Genomic DNA, 23824 nt, shown 5'->3' on the forward strand with positions numbered 1-23824 from the left:
TTTCAAGGATGTAAAAATGTTGCACAAGCTGATTGCTGTTTCTGTTTTTTTAATTTTTGCAAACTAAATAAGACTTTGTTATTTAAATATATTTTTTCTTTTTAATTTTTTTCATAAATAAATGTATTTAATAATTTATTTAATATATTTTTATTTTTTCTTCTGAATACATGTATTTATTTATTTTATTTTATTTCATATTTATTATTTTTACTAATTTATTTATCTATATTTAAATTTTTCTTATAAATAAATGTACTTTATTTATTTATCTAATATATTTTGTTTTTTTCTTTTGAATAAATGTATTTATTTTATTTTATTATTATTATTTTTAATCATTCATTTAACTATATTTTTTCTTATATTTTAATTTTTTGCTTATAAATAAATGTATTTTATTTATTTATTTAACTAATATATTTTATTTTTTCTTCTGAATAAATGTATTTATTTTATTTAATTTTATTTTTAATTTTTTTAAGTATTTTTACTCATTTATTTATTTATTTAACTTTTTGATGATTCCTGGCTTCATGTTTGTATTAAAAGTCCTGCTATGGTTGTGCTGTTCTAATAGAGGTCTTTAGGACTTCATACTACAGAGAAAAATAAATCCACAGTGAGTAAAAATGTAACAGGAGCAAAGAAGAGAAGCTGCTTGGAGTTCAGAGGGTTGTAGAACGGGGTGCATGTACTGATGATTAGTGTGTACTGGTGGATGTTCAGAGCTGGAGAACAGGAGGTTGTGGTTTGACTAGAGGTTATGTTCTGTCAGGTTCTGAAAGGATATGGGCTGGAGACCATCCGGATGCACCAGTTGCGAGGACAGGTGGTCTGCTTGAGGCAGAAGAAGACCACAGGCGCCAGCTCTGGGAAGGGCACCACCAGAGTGCTTAGGTCGCTTCCGATGCTGACATCATCACCTGGACCCATTTCCTCGATGATGTCATCAGCCTGCGCCGAGCTGTAGTCCTCGCTCTGCCCTGGCCCTGTGGAGGAGATGCTCCCCAGCGGCACAGGACACTCCTCGCTTGTCATGGCGACCCAGCTGAGATCTGGAACACAAAGTGAAAGGATTACAGCTCTGGTTAATCACCGCCGCAAATAAATATTAATTTAAACATTTATTTCATGAAAGTTTGATTAGATAAACAGCCCTTTGGCTATGCAGTCGCTCCCACAGACCACTAAATCCCTCCACGTCAGAACATCAGCTCGCAGCCCGCAGACATTTAATGACTGTTTGAGCCCCAAAGGCCCATTAGTCTTTCGCCGTCTCTGTGCCTCGTGAAAGTAAACGCTGTTATCGTCAGCTCACTTGTCTGCATAACAGGATGCATTGCTTACTGATAACAATCACCTCTCGCAAACAAACGCACACAGAGAGGTTCGACGGTGAAGAGTAAATCAATGTCAGCAGTCATCGCGCATTCATTGACGATTCATTTAGCCCCATCGCTGCGTCGAGCGAAAGGAAATGGCTTTCCATCTCCTACCACTTAGCTCATGAATGGATTCATCTGTCTATGAATATCACACACACACACACACACACACACACACACACACACACACACACACACAAACAAACATACACAAATATGTGTGCAAGTTTTTTGCATGACAGAGTGGGCAATCTTACCTGCAGATTTTAACTTTTTAAAATTTATTTACACATTTATCCAACACAAAGATGATTTTGTTTTTTTTGCTTTTTAGAGCATCTGCTAAAGTAGAACAGCCAAAGAATTTCATTTTTTAGAAAACCGACATCATGAGTTATTGCTGGCAAGAAAGCTCAGGTGTGTGATTGAGCATTCAAAGGAAAAGGAATAATAAAAGAAGCAAAAACAAAAGCAGAATGACAACAGTTTAGCTCTTTTGGTTAAACCAGTGAGCCAGCAGCAGTGTAAGTGAATGCATAATAGAACACTGGACTTCCTCTCGCTTTTAACTTGCAGCCAAAGGAGGCAGCCAAAGGGGCAAAGAGCCAAGCGAAGACTGGACATGTGCATATCTGGACATATGCACAATCCTGACTCACACACAGACACACAAACATGGACCAGATTTAAAATGTTTAAGGCTCGCAGACGTTAAACTGCATCATCACGTACGAATGTTTGGCATCACTAATGTGTTATGAGCAGATTCCTGACCAACATGCATGTGTAGGTGTGGTCTAATCTGTGTGTGTGTGTGTGTGTGTGTGTGTGTGTGTGTGTGTGTGTGTGTGTGTGTGTGTGTGTGTGTGTGTGTCAGTGAATGTGTTTGTTGGCACTAAATCCTACAGTAGGATTAAGTGCCGGTGGGAGAGCAGACTTTGTTTTTGCAGGGTAATGATATTAGAGGCTATTCATTAGAAGCTAAGGAAATGGGACAGCGGTGATTTAGTGGCCGGTATCTCTCTCAGCTCCGGAGATAATCCTCTGACGAGATGTTAAACCAAGTAGAGATGGTAATAAGGAGAAAGACACCCACCGCCTCATCGTCATTGGCTGGTAATAATGCACGTAGACGTACATTCTGTCTCTCAAACCAAGCCCACTGTTTCATCTTCTCATAATTGGCCTTTTAAATGAGCTTTACCATGGCAACAGCTGCTTCCTATGGAGGCAGGAAGTTTATTCTTACTCTGCTGTGTTTTATTTCCCATGACAAAGCTTCTTAGAGAGACCCTGCAGCTATTACCGACGACTACAATTAAGTAGGAGAGAGCTTCGCAGAAATGGCTGCAACGCTCCTGTGTGAGACTATTTGGATGTGTGTGTCGGTGTAAAGAAAAAAAACGCTTTCAAATTTGTTTGCACATTCAGATTGTTACAGGTGACCTCTCTGCACCATAATATCACTCCCTCTGCATCATCGTGATTCTCTTTTCAAAGTATTCTGGGTGATCTTCCTTCCTCTGTGTTTCTTTTTTGGCGTATAATGATGATGATTGACGAATGCATGTGACAGAGAGAAAAGGAGAGAGAGATGGAGAGACTACGCACGAGGCTGATGTGTTAGCGCTGACACACAAACAGATTCAGACTTTCTCAACACACTCGCTCTCACACATTAACACCCTTAATTGGGGTAGCGGATATACAGTCACCCATTTAGCTGCACTATGAGCTAAAGGCTGTGATGAGCCATGGAAAAACTTGCTTCCCCCCCTCCCACACACACTCACTGCGACAGTCTGAGACAGAGCTGGATGGAAAACAACAGTAAAAACATACTGTGGATGGTCTGAGCAACGCATTCTTCATTTTAATCATTCCGTGAGGCCAAATTGGACTGAAGAAAAGAAGCTGTTTTCAGTCCTCACTGGGTGCTGAGATCAAAAATCTGATGTGTAATACCCACAGGGATAGAAGCAATGTCTAAAATTACGAGTGAGTTTCAAAATGAAAGATAAAGATAAGGAACCGGAGACTTAACACACCAAAAATGTGATTTTAACGTCTGTGAGCGATGCATGTTCACAATTACAGATGTCCTTCATGCATGTAAATCCTTCAATCCATATTTTTTGCATGTATGCAGAGTATTCACACATTTCACTGATGATGCAATGTATGTAGGAGAACTTTTTTAATTGCAATGTATAAAAACTGGCTCAGAATTGACCTGCATGAGAGTAAGCATGAGGACTCAATGAGTGCTGCCTCATTGGACAAACATCTCAGCATTTTTTCTGTTGTTTCTTGCCATGTTATATACAAAAATGTCTCTTATGCTCGAGTAAATTACAGTTCTATGAACAAAACTGGTTTAAAAACACTAATTGCTACCTTTATTCTCATGTTTTTATCATTTTGTCATTGGCGTTTTCCCTTTTTTGCTGCCTAATTCAGGAAAATCACCACAACAGTAAATGTAAATGATGTGCTCTGTAGGCTCTGTGGAAACTTTGGAGTCATCTTTAAAACTTTCTTCAGCTCAGATAATAAGAACAGCAACCATCAATGCATTTATATATATATAGATATATATAACAATTACAGGTAAGGCTAACCCCTGTATGATAAATGGCAGTAGTGCAGCCCTGGAAGACAGCAGGCATCGACTGTGAGCAAAATCGAGACAACTGGAGGAGAAATGATAGCGTATCTGACACGCTGCGGCGCATAATCCTCCGTTTCTACGGTGGAAAGTTATTAAAAAGAGCCTGCCTGTAATGCTGCATTATGAGTTTCAGAAGTTTAAAAGGTTGGTTTAGAAATTTGCAGGAGAAGATGCGTTTTTTACTCCTTTTTTATTATTATTACCTTCACCCAAAATAATCTGGGTCGAAGGTGTGCGTAACATGTGCTGCAGTGTTTTTGTGTTTGTCTGTTTGTGTTTATGTGGATCTGAGTGTCAGCTGATTGTTCCTGACTGTCACACTTACTTAGCTCAGCGACGTCCCCTAAACTCTCCCTCTGACGGTGTGAAAACACAGTGAAGGTGACATAATGTTGGAGAGCACACACGTGTAACGGTGAGCGACTGGACTGAGAACATGGAGCATAGGAGGAAACACGAGGCAGATCCCTGATGATTGCTGCCGTCCCAGAGGTGTGTCAGAAGAAACTTAATGCATCATTGGTCCATTCAGACACAGACAGCAGCTAATGCTATTAGAATCACTCCAGGGCAAGCATCCCTGGAGAACACAACTTAGCCAAACACTCGCTCACACTCTCCCTGTCTCATCAGTTATGTCAGGCCATTCTTCATTCAGTGACCTGAGACAAACCAGCTTTGACACCTATTGCTGAGTGATCAAAACAACACTTTACTTTGTTACCGAGACGATCAGATACATCCAAAGAGAGAGCGTAATGTATTTATGAACCAGCCGCTGACAGGGGAGCCGAGTATGATAGCTGGCTTTTTGACAGCGCCATAAAATTGCCTTCTAAAATGTGATAAATGTTGGAGTCTCACATAATGGAGAAGAACATAATTCCCATTCGCCGTCTTTACCTTGCCAAGTTAGTATGTCTAGTTTAGGGCCTCAGTAATATTTAAATGTGTCAGTATAAATGGACTTTGGAGCATCTTTACGGCACGTTGTAAACTGATTCTGATAAACTGTACAGGACAGCTCAGAAAAAGCACCGCCGCCTGTTTAAGGCCATCGTTCAATATTAATTCTTCGTCACTGTATTGTTTTTTTTCCAGCTGTGTGACTTATTCACTTAAATTACACCATTGGCTGTTCATAAAGCCGCTGGCTGTTCATAAAAATGCACCTTTCCTCGGTGACGTCGCCCACAGGTTACCGGAGCAGCGTTTTAAAGCACAGACTCCAGCCAAACAAAAAGAGTTGGAGCTGAGGCAGTCCTAAAACCCAACCCAGCTGTCAATCAAACCCGCCATCCTTCAATAATGCATAACTTTGAACCCAGATGGGTGAGTTGTACAATATTCATTCAGTTTACAGTTATCATGAAGTGGGAAATTAGCTATAGAGACCAAAATCATTCTTGTACCAGGCTGCAAACGTGTATTTCAGCTGTAAAATTTAGCATTTTAATATGGAGGTCTATGGAGGTTAATGCACTTTTTGAGCCAATCTCAGTGAAAAATGAACTGCAGTTTTTGGCACTTTTTTCTGCTTATGTCTTACCAGAACCATAAAAGAAGTTAAATCCAGTGAAATTAGCATCAAAATGTCTCAATCCTTATTATTTGTGGCCTAATTTTCTATTGTTTGCAAAGAATGTGTGCTTGTAATGTCTTGTTGTTTTTACTCAGCCAGGTTACATTCCACTGCACTGTATGATATTTACACATGAGATTAAGGATGTGAAGCAAGGGATCTAAACTAAATCAGTGTAGCTGTGTGGCTGAGCTTCTCTTGCTGTAGTAAGTCGCCCAGATTTTTTCTCCACAAAAGAGAAGGAGTCGGCGAACACACTGCATCAACACTATCTGTGATCAGCTGTCAACACGCTGTCACAGGGCAGTAAGCACACATTCAGGGAGTCACAAATTTTCCGGTTTGTCAGATTTTGGCTACATTCAGAACGTGACAGGCAGCATCAGTGGCAAAGTCGACCGAGGAACGATGGTGAAGTCAGCAACAGACAAGGTGGTAAAAGATCAATTAAACAGAGCTGGAAGTATGTACAGGAAGATTAAAATGAGGGAAACTTTGGTCTCCAAAATCCTCTTACAAAATGCATGATTCTTCATTGGCTTGTAGGTAAATAGAGATAAAAGAAACTCAACAAAGATGGATCCACTTAGCTTCATATTAGAAAAAAACAGGTGCCTTCTTTCCCTTTTACATGTCCAGAAATGACAGATGCATTGATTGATTGAGCTTTTATTTGCCATCATTAGAGTCATTCCAGAACTGGAGAACATTTTATGTCCCATCAATCAAATTTCTAATAATTCATGTAGAAAATACTAAAACATGCAGTTGTTGTGTAAATGTTCTTGTCCTGTGACCAAATCTGAAAAAAAACTAAGAGAAAAGAATGTTTGAAAATATTTTTAAAATACCAAATAAGTCTGGAGTTCACCTAAAATGCCATTTTTCTTTTGTCCCACCCTCTGATGACCAAACTGAATCTCTAATAGAACTGTTCAAATCAAACCTAAATCTATTTTTTTTGGCACTATTATTTTTTTTTCATTGATGTCTCTTGTAATTGTGGGAACATTTTTTTAAATCAACATAATATTTTAAATGATAATTATTATACATGGAACGTGTCCCACAACATATTAGCATAAAACGTTGATGACGGTTTTGCCTTTTCTGTCTAGTTTTTGTCATTTTATGTCTTGTTTTTGTCATTTCCATCATCCATCAGTGTTCCTATAGAATGTGTAGAGCAAAGCTATGTCCTCTCTTCTATTTTTTATATTTCCATCCCATTGTCAGCCTTGATTGAATGTCTCACTCTACCTCATATTATCAGGATCAGACTAATTCTTTGGACTGTTTTCCATCAGTCAGTTTGTCCTCTTGGTCAGCAGTAACAGCAGCTAAATATCTAGCTTCTACTGCTGAGAAAAAGATCACATTAGCATGGATTAGCAACCCTGTTACTGTGATTAGAGTAGGGTTAGCAAACAACACAGAAAACATGGAATAAAAATGCTACCATTGATGTGGAAGCTGAGCCAATCAATACCTATTATTGATGAATATGGAGCAGAAAACTGGAAAAGAGAAGGTTTATTTTTCAAACATTTTGAAGCCCAAATGTCCTCCAGTTCTGGAATGATCCATTCCTATTGATACGATTATGAACAATAACAATAAGACAACAAGCAAAAAAGTAGCTACTGCTGTTTCTTTCAGCACCATGTAGGGTTAGTTTGGTTTGGTTTTAAGGCGGCTGTTTGCATCACATTTTTTTTTCTTTCTGATCTTTGAGTTAAAGTGAGTGAAGGTGATGATAATGCCCCACCGTGCTTGGATGGTAACGACCAGAACAAGCAAATCAGTTAAATGACATCAATAGTAGCCTAATTGTACACAAAACCCACAACAATAATAGAAATGTCTGACAAAAACAGAATGCTATCGATACTTCAGAGCCGTCCACGTCGAAAATTTCACAAATTATGTTTTCAGGAGAGCTTATGTCTTATTAAGAAGAGCCAAACTCCCCCTGGGCTCCACCAGCTCTACAGCACAAAGACTCCACCAAGCAGAAATTAGATACAACACCCATTACAAGGAAGACCATTTTTCTTCTTTATTGACCTGTCTCTTTACAATCCAGAGAAACTTGCTTGTAATAATAACTGCTTGATAAATTAACCAACATAACACAGATTTATACCAGCTCAAGTAGAACTGGTTCAATGCAGCAAATACTGCATCACTGTGACAGTGTGATTTAAATTCTGAGCTTGTGTCAGATTCTGAATGTTTGTCCTGAAGTGGGCTAAAATATCCACAGCCACTGCAGTGAAATCAGCCTGCAGACACACAGAGGTGTTTCAGCTGTAAGTGACATATGGGTGTCAAACCCATCTCTGGCTCCAGCAGCATTAGCCTGACTCTGCAGTATATACCCAGACATTTGTTATGGATCACAGAGCAGCTGGGTGGGCAGATTTACCCCTAACTACCATATGCTCTGTCAAGGTAACTCTCTATTCATCCATTCACAAATTATAGGTCACAAAAGACGACATATACATACACAAACTCCCTAAATAAGAACGTAAATGTAATGTGTGAATATATTGTACAAATGACTATAAATTAGTTTCAGACTCCTTTATTGTCATTCAGTCACAGGATGAAACTACGATGCACCAAACAGACAAAAACACTGAATAAAAACACAGAGTAAAGGATAGAATTACGGTTATTCACATCTAGAAGCGGATGTTATAAATTATATCTACACAGTAAATAAAGGATACTTCACAACACACTACTGTTCAAAAGTTTGGGGTTACTTAGAAATGTCCTTATTTTTGAAATAAAATCATCTTTTTTCATTGAAGATAACATGAAATGAATGATAAATCCAGTGTAGACATTGTTAATGTGGTAAATGACTATTGTAGCTGGAAACAGCTGATTTTTAATGGAATATCTCCATAGAGGTACAGAGGAACATTTCCAGCAACCATCACTCCTGTGTTCTAATGCTACATTGTGTTAGCTAATGGTGTTGAAAGGCTCATTGATGATTAGAAAACCTTTGTGCAGTTATGTTAGCACATGAATAAAAGTGGGACTTTTCATGCGAAACATGGAATTATCTGGATGACCCCAAACTTTTTATTTATTGTGTATATACACAATAAATATAGGATATTGCAAGTATGGAAATGCTACAAGATTTTACAGATCATTGCAATAACTATCAGTCTATATATAACTATAATAACTATTGATCTATTGTATATATGTATACACAGTCAGTAATGGATATTGCATGTATGAATACGCTACCAGATACTACAGTATAATTGTGCAGTTCTATTCTATAATATTGTATTTAGCTGTCTTATTGGGTAAAAGCTGCGTGAATCTGCCTGTTTTTGCACCGTCTACCATCTATTAGTAGCCTCATACTTCGACTGCTGCAGTTTAAATATGAATTAAGCACATTTTTACACCAACACAGAAGCAAGTGACTCCCGTTTTCCTCATTTCATCATCTGAAAAAAATCTATCAGCAGCTTGGAGCTCATCTTTCCTTTACTCATCCAAATAAGTTCACTTCATGTGAAAGTGTTTGACTACAAACAAACTTCTGCCAGGCACGTATGATGGTGAACAGGCGCAGAGAAGTGTAGGTCGGTCGGAAAAGTCAAACATTTTGCAAGAAATAAAGAGTTTTTCATCTCAGGAACTTCTTAAGAGAGTTAAAACACGCCGTGCACTCATTGTCTCTTCAATCAGCAGTAAATAAAACGCTACAGATCATCCTCCACGGTTAAAACACGGTTGACTTTTCTCAGTTTCAGAGAGAACTGACAGCTCTTCTGTCAAATACAGAATTTGATCTAAACAGCAATTAACTTTTTGATCTGAGGAATGGATGAAAGATTTCCTTTGATTCCTCTCTAATCTTGCATCTTCCTTTTGGAATTTTAAATTTCCAGCTTCCATTTGGGGTTCTTAATCTGTCTTGATTTCTTCCTGTCCTCTCTCTCTCCACTTTTTTCATCTTTTTATCGTCTTCTTATCCCTCCTGCCATTCCTTCCATTTGCTCTCATTTCCCTCCATTTCTCACTGCTCTCCTACCCCCTACCTCTTCGTCTTTTTCATTACTTCTCCCTCACACTGTGTCTTTGTGTGATGAAGACGATACTGAGCTCTGTGTCAGAAATCATCTTAAGAGAGTGTCTGTCAGTGGATTACACTGAAGCAGTCGCCCCATCAGTTTAATCTGCGCTAACAGCATTAGCGCTAATCAAGCAGCCGAGACTATCGCCGTGCATGCGCTGTTTGGATATTGAGTGCATCTTTGTGCCTCTGAGTCCAAACCAGCGTCATGACAAGTTATTTCTGATGCTAATACAACAGTCTGCACTGTGAGGAAGGGGCTCAAACTATTACCATTAGCATCATGCTAACAGCTTTTCAGAGGTTGGGGCAAAAGGTCAAGTGTTATAATATGAATTCATTGAGTGGAAGGAGGACTGACAGGCTGGGAAATGAGCCAGCGAGGAGCCAGTGGAGGCTGGAACCTATAAATTGGATCACGGCTAAAGACAACAAACACAGCTGTGATAAGAGGAGGCCTTTATAAAACAAGCTCCACTACTATGATCTCACTGTAATTATAGTAAGCATGATCTGAATTTGCCCGACTTTCACTGCATTTCCTTTGGCAGTTTAAATTTTGCTTTGTTTTTGGTTCAAACTGAATAAAATTAAATAAAGCCCAGCACCTGAACAGAAGCAGCGTGGGGCTGCTTCTCTCTCCTGGTATTCTCCCATGACCACAGCATTTTACTTATTTATTGGACTCTGTTTGCTCACCCCGTTTTCTTTACTCCTGCTTCCTCTGGTGTTGTATGGCACCAATAGCTGAGCTGTGTTTTGAGATTTGTCTGTTTTTCCTCCAATTCAGTCACAAACACAGCTGAGCTCCTGGTTGTGTTGCTTTCTGGTTCCAGGTTTTCAGCATATCCTACTAAATTTATCGTAAATGACGCTTTAACTGAATGAAACTGTTTTAAAATGTGAAGGTTTAATCTCACAATGGCTTTTTTTCTGTCTGAATGTTCTGTTTAACATAATGAAAGTAGAGAGCTGCAGACTGAACCACACAAGAGAAGCTGAACTCCTGTCACAGACCAGTTAGCAGCACATTTATTATCATCTCTAAATGTGTGTGTGTGTCAGTGTAAGTGATGCAGGGAAGAGGTTTTAGCTTCCATGCATTGTGGAAGTTGTGCGCACGCACTCCTGTGTGTTATTGACTGATTTATAACACGCTCCCACAGTTTCCCAACACAAATACGTATTGCGAGGGAGGGGAGGTCCAATAATGCTGCCAATGATTTACTATTAGAGCTCTGGCTGTCATTCTCTCACCCTGATAAATGACATACGTTTCTCTCCGGCTGCCCGAGTGCGAAGCAGAGAGAGCTCATACTTGTAGGCGTGCCAGATAAAACAAACGGTCAATCTTATGAGATGATGTGTGAGTGCATCTACTGCGTTTTCAGCTCCAAACCAGATCAAGCAGTTTTCTGGCCTAACCCTACACTGACAGCACCAGAGTCGAGCGAAGAAGACAATCAATTCACATTAGAGACAGACTGCTGCACAGCTGCAGGTCCACGTATAGCATGTGTGCAGTTTATGTGTGTACCTCTACTGTATGTGTGTGTGTGTGTCTGTGTGTGTGTGTGTGTGTGTCTGTGTGTGTCTGTGTCTGTGTGTGTGTGTTGTTCTATCTGAGATGCAGCCTTCCGTCACATTTTGTGCTTTGCCCTCCTCTCCTCTACTTCACATACAGGGAATAATAAGATTGAAAACAGATTTCTACAAAGTAATGTAAGTTCATTAAAAATATAAATCATAAAATAAATAATAATTCTTTGCATTCCAATAAATCCAATAAATTCCTTGCATTGGAATGCAAGGAATTATTATTTATTTTATGATTTATATTTTTAATTAACTCACATTACTTTGTAGAAATCTGTTTTCAATTTGACATTTAAGAGTCCGTCTGTAAATTCTTGTCAAAAAAGTCAAATTATATTGACCATGATTCACCATTAAAAAGCAACCAAAAGGTAAAATCATTTTAATAGGCACCGTTCATATCCACACAATAAAAAACACACTAAGATTAGGAAGAAGGGAGCAGCAGTAATGAGGACAGAGGGTGCTATCATTGTCACAGGTGTTCCTTAATTGGCTAGAAATACTATTATCTTCCTCATTTAAAACAGAAAACAGGCTGTGTGACAGTATTTTGGGATTTAGCTTCACTGTGACACCTTCAACCTGCCTCACCTTGGATTTAGCGTAGACTCCCTAACAGCAGCCTGTCTGTGGGGGGCTGATAATCTAGCCTGTTCTGTTCTCTTTTATTCTATTTAAAAGTTACCTAAAAGCTTCATTGCCGTAAGATCAAAGGAATCAAGTCAATTTTGTTTAACGTGGGCTTTTTACAAGAGGAAAACAAGAAGGGGAGGAGAGGAACAGGGGTTTGAGGGAAGAGGAAGTGATGGAAGAGGAGGAGAAGTAGCGACAGATCCATTCTTCTTTCACTCCTCTGCGGGGCAAAAAGCGTTGAGTTGAACATCTGTCAGCACTCCTTATCTCTTCTCCCCCTGTCTCTTCACCGTCTCTTCCTCTCCTTTTAGAAATCTCTTTCCCGTTGCTTTCATGGCCTGACAGGAAACTGCCATCCGAAGTTTGAAAACTCGGGGAGGAATGGTGTGAGGTGGTGTGCGTGTGCACAGGCATGTGTTTGTGGGTAACTCTGAGTCTGTGTGAGGGAGCGCCAGAGACAAAGAGCGAGCAGACAAAGACTTGATATCAACCCCGAGGAGGCAAGTCTGAGAAACGAGAGCCGCCTTGACACGGCGCACATGTGAGTGTGTGTCCATGTGTGTGCATGAGAAGTCTCAGTATTCATACTTCCTGCTGAACAACTGAAACATACAGTATGAGTACAGTACCTGCATGCATGCATGGATTAGTAGTTTTGCAAACAGCATATTCTCAAATACAAGAAGGAGAAAAGGCTAGTTTCACCTATCCAGCACATTAAAAACTAGAAAAGCTCTCATCAAGCACAGTACTCCTCCAAGGCTGCTCATTCCCCCATATGGCATTTTCAGAAATGTAGCATTTGTTTATTAGTGATTGATAATCAGAAATCACTGCAACATAGAATGTGTCCATTTAATACAGATGTACCCACAGACAAAATGATCTTGCGCTGCGCACAGGCGTGTGTTCTGCATGTGTACATTATGCACAGATGTCGAATCACGTGGCCTAAATATGTAGCGGACGGCAGGAATTGATGGGACTCAGAAACACCCCCACAATTTAATCAGCTGTTCCTGGTATCATTTCTGACAGATAAGTCCTGATAAGTCCTCAACGGTGGATTTGTAGTAGGATCACAATTGTGATCGTCAGCAGGCAGCTGACGTAGTGTTCACTTGTTGTCATGGTTACAGTGACGCTGTGCCACTATCTCACAATGATACAGAAATCTTTAGCAAATCCATGGATCCAGACTATAAGCAGCATCACTGCTAAAATCTAATCACTTGGTCCTTGTGTCATTTCTGATCTTCCCTGGAAATTCCAAATCCGGTCGTCTGTTTTTCAGTAACGTTGCTAACACACACACACACACACACAGACAGACAGACAGACAGACAGACAGACTGATGCAGATCGTCACATAACTCCACCGCGTTTCTTGGCAGAGTAATTGTCTGAAACATACAGTATGAGTACAGTACGTGCATGGTTGCATAGATTACTAGTTTTGCAAACCTTTTCAGTACTTTGTTTGAAAAAGGAACACAACAACAACGATACTTTCAAAGCTTGAGACGATGAGGTTACCCAGCCAACTGTATACTGGACATACAAAGATAATGACCGCAAAAATGATTTTTTCCTCCTAGACAAGCTGTGGAATTTGTTCGTCTTGCACAGCATGAAGTACAAGAAAGAGGTAAAGCTAGCCTCTTTTAGCCAGCATATTAAAAATAGTCTGAAACATACAGTGTGAGTACAGTATGTGCACACTTCCATGGATTAGTAGTTTTGCAAACAGCACAATCTGAAATACAAAAAGGAGACGAAATGGTGTTGCTCCTCGTAGCAAAGGATGGTTTTAAAAAAACAAACAGTGAACACAGATAATTGAGAGGGAAAAGCTACCTGGCATGAGCAGCTAATGGCAGACTAACACCTGCAGCCTACATCTGGTGATTTAGACTAATACAAGACAGGAAAGTCTCATTTTTATGACCACAGAATAGGTGGTGCGAGGCTATCAAAGAGATAGAAGTAATGTTAATAGGTGGAAGAAAATAGATTGAATTTGGTTATGACAGAGAAACACACAAAGAGAACTGGGTGTCGAAATAAGGGAACCATGAGAACAAAGGAGATGACAAAAGAAGTATAAAGGACAGAGGGGTGAAAAATCTGGTGCTGAGGTGACCGAGGCGAGTGACAAAGAAGAGACAGAAACAGAGAAGGACAACATACCAAGAAGGAAATCTGTAAGCAGTTATGACAGAAGGAAGGTAGAGGATGAGGAAGGATGAGAGAAAGGACGAGTAGAGAAAGACAAGGCAGGAAAACAGAAAAGAGAGAGACAGCTGAAGTGTGTCAGGACAGTTGTGGCTGAGCTATCAGTGATGGAAATGTGGGGAGGCACATTAAACTGGGCTCACGTGCACTCACATGCACACAGAAGCTTACAGCACTTTGAAGGCGGTATGTGATAATATGGGGATGTGTGACGCTGATGCACACACAGTTCTTTCAAACAAACACCAAAGCCTGAATCTTCATCTGTCCACTACTCGCCTCTCCTCTCCTCAAACAAAGCCGAGCAGCTTCCTAATTACCTCATTTGCATAAACATGCACATTGTGCAGGAGGGAAGAGCAGAGCTTCACCTGGAGAAGAGAGGAGGGAGTCAGGTAGAGTAGGGGGAAAAGAGACTGCAACAGAAACGTGACAGAGAGGAGAGCATCACAACTTGTCTTCCTCCTCTTCTCTGATGATATTCTGCTCTCTCACCTCACCCTGCTGCATCCTCCTCATCTTGTCTTTCTGAACTGGATGTGTGCTGTTCTTTTCCTATTGTCTCTCTTTCTTTTTTATTTTTATTTTTTGCTCCCTGAGCTATACTGTAGGTACCTTAACGCCAACAGCCATTAGCCTCCTCTTCCCCAACACCCCGTCCCTCGCTCTCGTCCTCCACCTTCAGCGCTGTCTTCACCATCCCATCACTTCTCCTCTCATTCTCACCCTCTCTTTCTCCTCCTCTCCTCACAGAGTGCTGTGTCAGGTCTTTTCACCCTCAGCAGTGTGAAATGAGATTTGAATATGGCTCTTGGAGCATTTGTGGCTCGCCTGAACGCTCTCCCCTCCTCACCCACACACACACACACACACACACACACACACACACACACACACACACACACACACACACACACACACACACACACACACACACACACACACACACACAAACAAAAAGAAAAAGGGCCACTCGTAAAGATAAAGGGTTGCAAAGCCACTTGAGTGCATGTCAAGAAGAGAGAGGTGGAAGGGAGGGATGAGGCCAGGAAGCTGGAGGAGACAGGAAGGTGAGGACAGGAGAGAAGCAGAATGAGCTGCTGAAGCATTAATAGAAGGAGCAGATCAGAGCTGTGAAATGGTTGGAAATGAAACACAGATAGGGGATCAAGAGGAGTAAAAATGGACAGAATGTAGAGAAAGAGAGAGAGAGACTTTCATTAAAATACGCTAACCTTCCTTTTCGCCCGTTTCTCAGCATTTTGAGTGGAAACCCTCCACTGAGAGAGTGGGAGAGGGAGGAATTGAAAAGAGAGCCAAACTGAGCCGAGCATAAAATGGCCATGAAGTGTCAAGTGCTGGCCTCCTCTCCAGAGGAAAACAAGGGAGGGATAAGAAGCTCCCAGCGTGAGTTCTGTGTGTGAATTCACATTTCTGCTGGTGTGGTGGTATATCCTCATAAAAATACGGCCTTAAACCTGACAGCATGCAAAGTATGTGTTACTGCTGCAACGGGACCTTGCACAAGAGCATGAATTTGTGACTTACATGAAAGCAATGAATTGCACACATGCACACTTTTCAGTTCACACATCTCTCACAGCGGGAAAGCAAATCCACATGTTCCACATGCAGAGAGACGTCAGCTTCTTTCTGCTCCAGCTGGATGCACTTTTTACACAAACCCATGTAAAGACTGCATCGATTTCAAAAGAAAAAAGTACAGTATCTTTATTTTTTATTACATCAGTCACATTTTAGCTGCACAGCTCTCAGAGCACTGGTCTTTAAAGACTTCCCCAGCATGCATTATGCATCATGTTTAATCATTAGTTGCTCTGTTTGTGCATTCTTGGGTTTGTTTTTAAGGAACAATTCTGCTGCCGATCCACACTTGGTTTTCTAAGATGATGTTTTAGTTTATTTCAGAGACAACAAAAAGATTAGGTAGCTGACAGGTAATTACAGAGTAGTGAGAAACTAGTTAGTATTTGTCAGAATAATGTGTCATTTAATTTGAGGTTTGCACAAAAAGAACAACTAACAGTTAGGTAATTAGTTATGAACACATTGTGACAAGTTTGAGCTGCTCAGCAGCTGGTCCACTTCATCAGGATCGACTTGTGAAGGAAGTGATCATTATTATAATTCTCAGATATTTATGAACTAATCATTAAGAGAGAATCTCCCCGTCGGTTCTCGTCTCATTAGCTCTCATACAGTCCCTGAGTTATTCAGGAACTACTCATTAGGATTCATTAATGTTCAGGTTGGGCTTGAATCGTCCCTCAGTCTCACACCATACAGCACTGACTTATAAAGAACTGAAATTATTTTTTCACCCAATCAGTTTAAATCTATACATACAAGTAAAAGTAGCTCATGCTGGTTTTGCAGAAATCTGCTTTCCACTTCCTACAAATACTATTAAAACACTTCCTGTCTTTCTGAAAGCTATTACCAGTGCATTGTTCTGTTGTAGAAGAATGGGAGTCAGTGGCTGCAATGTTTCATCCTCTGCACCGTGGAGGTCGATGCCCCACAACCAGACTGTCCGACTCCATCTTTCAAAGGCTGCAGAGTCCAGAGCAGAGGCTGCCTGTTGTTATCAGGACTAAAACCCTTTATCTTATTCTAATTTAGAATCAAGTCTAACGGGTTTAAACAGCCTTGTTCATTAAATCTTTACTATCATTTTCCAAACAAGAGAATCATTTCAACCTGACTCACTTCCAGAAGTTTCACTATTTCATTTTAAATACTTTATGAATTTCAGAATATTAAGTGACGCCCTTTTCTCCCTCAGTGGTCCAGAGCAACTCATTTGGAATAAATCACTAAATTATGCCTGAGCAAATGTAAATTTTCCTTGTAATGTCGAGTCTTAAGTTTCTAATCATAATCATTCTTTTATTCTTCTCTGTGAAGCTAATTTTTATTCTGTTAAATCGCTGGTGATTATAATTCCATTCCACTTATTTTGCTGGACACAGAAACAGTGCTATTGTTGTATTTTTCATAGAATTAATTAATCTTCTTACCACAAGCACAGTGTGATTATTCGCAAATTTACAAAATGTGTCATTCAACAGCAATAAAACTTCTACTGGCACATATAAAGAGAAACCTGGTACACAGAGCAGTAATAAATAGACTGCCCAGTCAACATGTTCATCTATCAGATCTGGATATCTGTGGTTAACACACACACACACACACACACACACACACACACACACACACACACACACACACACACACACACACACACACACACACACACACACACACACACACACAAACTTCAAAACGCTCATATTGTGTTGAGAAGGCAGAAAGCTCTAAGACTGCATATGCACAGAAAATGCAAATGTGCTGTTCAGGGATGAAGATATAACAAAGTTCACTCATGTGTGAGAGAGACGGTACTTAATTTATAGCCTCTGTCTAAAAACAGATTTCTAATCATAATCCTTTCTTCTGAGGCCTCGTGGTATGCCGTCTTTAACTTCAGCCGTCTTGTCTGAGTAAAGTCTTATGATCAGTCTTTTTCCGAAACACTGAGGTATGTAGAAAGCCCTGAAAAGTCCTCCAGCCACAACAGAACAGACAGTCTATTAGCTGGTTCAAAAACAGACAGAAAACTGTTAAGTTCTGTCAAAAAGTTCTTCTGAAAATTTTTCCAAAATTCCAGCCACTTCTAGTTTCAGCGTCCACAAATAGGCTAAAACCAGCAGATACCTGAACCTTTTCTCATGAATTGTTGGATTTTAAACAATAACTTTCCACAACCCAAGCTTAGAACGAATCAATAACAAGTTACTGTCATGAAAAAGTACACATTTTATCACCGCACAGACTGTAGAAATACAAACCAAACTGGGAATAATAAAGGTTTCCTAACCTAATCTGTATTCAGTTAAGCTGGTTAGAATTAGGGACAGAATCAGTGACAGCTGGATCTGAATTGGGAAATGAACAGTGGCCCTTGTTTTATTTGGCCACAGCAAAGAAAAAGCAATCAAGTCTTGGTTTAAAGTTTGGTGACTGTTTTTACACAACATACAAACAGTGACCTGCTTCGTTAAAGATGAGAGTTTGGTGAACCCATCCATCCACCCCAACGCTGCTCCTGTTGTCATTTTAATAAGGACATTTTTCAAGGTAGAACAACCTTAGAAAGCTGAAAATCTAAGAACTCATTTCAATAGCCTCATTTAATTGATTTGAACATCATGAAGAACTAATAAATTAATTCATAATTCTTCCTCACTCCCAGTCACGACAAATAAATTATCACCTGCCTGATAACCAAATCAATCAATCAAACCAATAGACTGATTTATTGTGTAGAAAGATTAAAAACTTGCCCATGAGAAACATTTAGCCATGTTTGAAACTACCAAAGCCTCAAATTAAAAAGATTATTGAACTAAAAATGCCAAATCCTAAAGTGTGACCCTTGTTGCCAAGAGAATTTTTAAAGAGTGGTCATCAATAAGCATGAAGTGTAGAAAATACAACCTACAGTAGAGATATCCATAACAATCGGTCAATGGATCCATTACTGCAACATGTCTTGTGTTGAACAAGGCTTGAAATATCTCTGTAAGTGCTGCATTAAATGGAAGAGATGGTTAAAATGGTATAAGAGTCAGTAATAGTAAATATTATAATACTGTTTACGGCAAGAACCTCATTTCTTATAAAGCTACTGCACTGAGGTTATCCATGAGTTCATAAAAGGGTCAGATAATCTTCAAAAATTACTTAAAAATGAATCGTCTCATGATTTAAAGCAATGACTTTCCTCGGACTTACTGAATATATTGATTTTGCTTCACCGTTGTGGATGTTATGAAGAGTAAACATAGTGTGTTTTCTTCTCATTTATATTGTTAGAATCCTATTTTATGGCATATTTGAACTGACTGCCTTCATGACACCTCAAGGCTCAACTGTTTCCTCTTGTTTGTGGAGCTGAGGTCTATCCTCTACCTAAACGTCGCCCTCACCGCTGGAGGAACGTTCCTGCTCTGCTCGGCTGGTCTTTCATTTAAATGGATGTGTTCGGCTACTCAGACCGCCTCGGTGTTAAAGTGGCCCACGGGTTGCCAGTTAGAGTTGAATTGATTCTAATGATCCCATCTGCGCCTGCATGTAAACACTCTTATTGACATGAACTAAATTATTTACATCTGCTCTCCGTCTCACCCTCCATCCATCCAGTCATTGCTTCCACTTGATTTATTTCTTGACATTTTCTACCGCTAACCTTCACCCGTCTCGGGACTTATTTATCTTCTTTCACTGAAGCTAATATTCACACGTCACTGCCTGATGTTGGTTTTCATTTAAGATTCAAGTAAAAAGTACATTTAATGGATGAAGCTCACAGCTGGTATCTAACTCTTTCCCTGTAGTGTGGAGTCAGTGGACAGAACATTTATAAACAATTTGTTCATCACTGATTGATAAACTATGATTTTTCTGTGCAGTCTAGGTGTCTTTTCTCTATGAATCACAAATCAAAGTCTTAACCCACGGAATGGTATCAATTCTCACGTCGTCAACCTTCCTCCAACGTAAAGGTTTCTTGTCTATATCTGAATATAATTAGCCCCTGTTCAGGTTCTATCTCATCACACAGCTTTGATAATACACAACAAAACATCTGCGTCTCTTTTCTGAAGACAAAAGTTACATTACCCCATTAATTGCCTACAGCAGATAAATCAGCCAGAATGTTAATCCCAGTAAATCCACACTGCTGTTTTCTCTTTTAGCCTCTCACCAAGGTAGGTAGCAGGAAGCCGGAGCCTTCCAGGAGGAAACTGAAGGTCAAACCGAGGTGGCGAGAGAGAGAGAAACAGAGAGGAGCTGAGTGGAGATAAAGAACGAGGGATCCCAGGGACTCAGGAGAGAGCAGGATCAAAGGCAGTGTGCCATTGTTGAGCAGAGAGGAAATACAGTAGATGGAAGGCCTAGGAGGAGATTGTGAAAGCTCTGGAATAGGGACGGATAGCGCACAGCTTGAGGGACAAAGACGTGATGCTGGAGGCTTCAGAAACACTTTGAGGAGGGTCCATTCAGTGATGTTTGTGTCAGTGACACTTTCACAGCGAGCAAAGTCTGTCATGCTGCCGGTTCTTAGTTCAGTTTTATCCTCAGCTGCAGGCGGAGAATTTTTAAAAAACGTAGACAACAACATTCTGATCCTGCTGGATTGTTCGGCTCTGATGGGGTCCAGTGAAAATGAAGAGGGAAATAAAACTGATAGGAGACTTAATATTCGCTGATATGCCTCCAGAAAAATGCAGCTTTAATCCTTACATTCAGAGCAGGAAAATCCATTCTCAGATACCGCAGATGATGCAGAAGATACAGAACTTTGTGCACGAACAAAAGAACACGTGGCTGAAAAACTACTTTAACAGGATCTTGCATTCGTCTAAGTCAGGGGTGTCAAACATGCAGTCTGTGGGCCAAAACCGGCCCTCCAGAGGGTCCAATCTGGCCCTCAGGATGACTTTGTAAAGAATAAAAATGACAGAGAAAACATTAACTGCAATTTTTCAGTAAAAGCAACTGCAGTTTTATATTTGTCCACTGTACTGCCACGAATTTTATGCATTTTTATTACTCTGCCAAAAAACTATGGAGTTGTATGATGATCAGTGTTGGTTTGTCTGTCTGTCCGTCTGTCTGTCCGTCTGTCATCAACATGACTCAAAAACAGACTAATGGATTTGGATGAAATTCTCAGGGAAGGTCAGAAATGACACAAGGACCAAGTGATTAGATTTTGGCAGTGATGCAGCTTATAGCCTGGATCCACAGATTTGTTAAAGATTTCTGTATCATTGCAAGATAGCAGCACAGCGTCACTGTAACCATGACAACACGTGATCACTACATCAGCTGCTTGCTGATGATCACATGATTGTGATCCTACTACAAATCCACCAATGAGGACTTATCAGGACTTATCCATCAGAAATGATCCAAGGAACAACTGATTAAATTGTGGGGGTGTTTCTGAGTCCCATCAGTTCCCGCCACCCGCTACATGTTTAGGTCAAGCAATTCAGTGTCCGTACATAACGTACACATGCAGAACACACGCCTGTGCTCAGTGCAAGGTCATTTTGTCTGTGGGTTCATCTATATTAAATGGACACATTCTATGTCGCCGTAATTTCTGATCATCAACAACTAATAAATAATTGCTGCATTTCTGACAATGCCATATGGGGGAATGAGCAGCCTTGGCGGAGTACTGCGCACTCTGAGTGCTTTTCTTGTGAATAAATTTAATACTTTTACAAGGCTAACTGAACTCTCTTCCTTAATAGTTCCCACTTTACTTTGTGTGGTGTGTCAGTTCAGGATTACTACACAGATGTGGAAATGAATGTAAATTTAAAATAATTTCTAGACCACAACAAGTTGTTTTGATCATGAAGTAAAATACTAGATTGTTCATTGTTCATTTGTTGTTTTGTGTCTCGTTTTTGTCGTTGTATGTTTCCTTTTTGTCTCACTTGTGGTTTATTTGTCCATTTTTTTGTTGTTTTGTTCCTTTTTTGTCATTTTTTTGTCTCACTTGTGTCCATTTTGTTGTCGCTTGAAACTTTTTGTCCAATTTTCTTTTTCTTTCATGTCGTTTGTCTCATTTTTGTAATATTTTGTCTTTTTGTTTTTTGTCTTTTTTTGTCTGACTTTTGTCGTTTTGATCATATATCATTCAGTTCCAGATGACTAAATGTTGTGTTCCTTTGTAGACACTCTGTGATCTAGAAGTTGTGATGTGTAAATGATAAACTGAGACATAATATTGTTGAAATTGCACTTATTTTTCTTAAGAATTTTATTGCCAATGTTTTGTAAAAATGGGAACACTTTCAGAATTGTACTTTTTTGCACTAAAACAAAGGGAAATAGTTGGATTTTTGTGGTTATTTATAGGTTATTATGCTGTGATTTTAGTGGTCCAGAACAGTTGAGATCAAATTGGGCTGAATGTGGAACCTGAACTAAGATGAGATTGACACTCCTGATCTCAGTCAATGAACACCAAATTACCTTGAACACAAAACACAGCAAAACTACTCAGTTTCTGTCTGTGGCACTACATTGTATATGAATCTCTCACAATGATATCTAACTTTTAATAAACCCACAAGCCATGATGTGAGCGACGCTGCTGGATGTTCAGGAGCTCGTTCAGATGAATCATCCGTGTGCCGCTCGATGTGTGTGTCGGTTACATAACTTCAGCTGTGGATGTTCAGGAGAATCACAGGGTGTTTCCAAAGCGTCGATGAGCTGAACGTTTCTGGACCCACACAATTATTCCAGCTCATCACGGTCCAATTGACCAAATGATGGTGCTGTTCAGAAGACAAAGGAGCGAGGCCATAAAAGTCCAGCGGTAATGTCTTAGTCCAGCCAGCAGAAGGAAAAGAAGATAGAAAAGAAATAAGCAGGAGAATTTAGCTGCTGGTGGCAAATACCTAACCATGAGAATATTACACTGTATACAACAACAACAACAACAACAACAACAACAATAATAATAATAATAATAATAATAATAATAATAATAATAATAATAATAATAATAATAATAATAATAATAAGTTTAGGTTGTGGTGGCAATTACTTAATCATAGGAATAGTACACTGTAAAAAAAAGTATGAATAATAAAAATAAAAAACAAATATTCCAGCAGCTTAGGCACCAAAAATACTGGAAAATAATGGAAATCCAACCATGTCATAAATTTTTAGACATTTTTCAAAAATTGAAATTTGCAGCATTGACTTTTTAATGTTTAATGAAGGATATTTACTTGTGTAAAAACTATGAAATTGCCTCTACAAAAATGAAAAAAAAATATTATTATGATTGATAATAATAATAATAATAATAATAATAATAATAATAATAATAATAATAATAATAATAATAATAATAATAATAATAATAATAATAATAATAATAACAATAACAATACTAAGTTTAGCTTGTGGTGGATGACTTAACCATGGGAATATTACGCTGTAAAAAGAAGAAAAAGAAAAGAAATATTCCAGCAGCTTGGGCACCAAAAAAATAAATAAATAAATAAAAATACTGGAAAATAATGGAAACATAATCATGTGATAAAAACGAAATTATTATTAAACAAATAAATTATTAAATAAAATACATTTTGTAGCCTTGGTTTTTAATACTTAATTAAGAATATTTCCACGTGTAAAAACTATGAAACTGTTTTTACAATTAGAAAAATAGAAATAAATACATAGAAATAAAAATGATAATAGTAACAACAATAATAATAATAATAATAATAATAATAATAATAATAATAATAGTAATAATAATAATAATAATAATAACAATAATAATAATAATAGATATTAAATTGTCACTAATTGCATCTCATTTTTAAAATATATTTTTCACTATTTACAGTATTAATTTGATTTTATTTAACAGTTTTGCCAATTAACAATGAGAAAATATGTGTGAAATTATGCAAAAAAAATGCAACAATGTATTTTAACAGTTGATTTATGTAAAAAAAATT

At 38.9% G+C, this 23824-nt stretch overlaps 1 protein-coding gene across 5 annotated transcripts in view; it reads right to left on the bottom strand.

Moving 5' to 3' along the window:
• Positions 1-23824, bottom strand: part of cacna1ia (calcium voltage-gated channel subunit alpha1 Ia) — a 212404-nt gene that overhangs the window by 153382 nt on the left and 35198 nt on the right. For all 5 annotated transcript variants that reach the window (XM_055005057.1, XM_035947012.2, XM_023267713.3 and 2 more), the window contains exon 2: positions 794-1058. In XM_055005057.1, coding sequence (XP_054861032.1) covers positions 794-1041 — 248 coding nt within the window. In that variant the 5' untranslated portion in view covers positions 1042-1058. The remainder of the gene's footprint in view (positions 1-793; positions 1059-23824) is intronic.

The sequence above is a fragment of the Amphiprion ocellaris genome, chromosome 19, assembly GCF_022539595.1.
Source record: "Amphiprion ocellaris isolate individual 3 ecotype Okinawa chromosome 19, ASM2253959v1, whole genome shotgun sequence".
Classification (NCBI taxonomy): Eukaryota; Metazoa; Chordata; class Actinopteri; family Pomacentridae; genus Amphiprion; species Amphiprion ocellaris.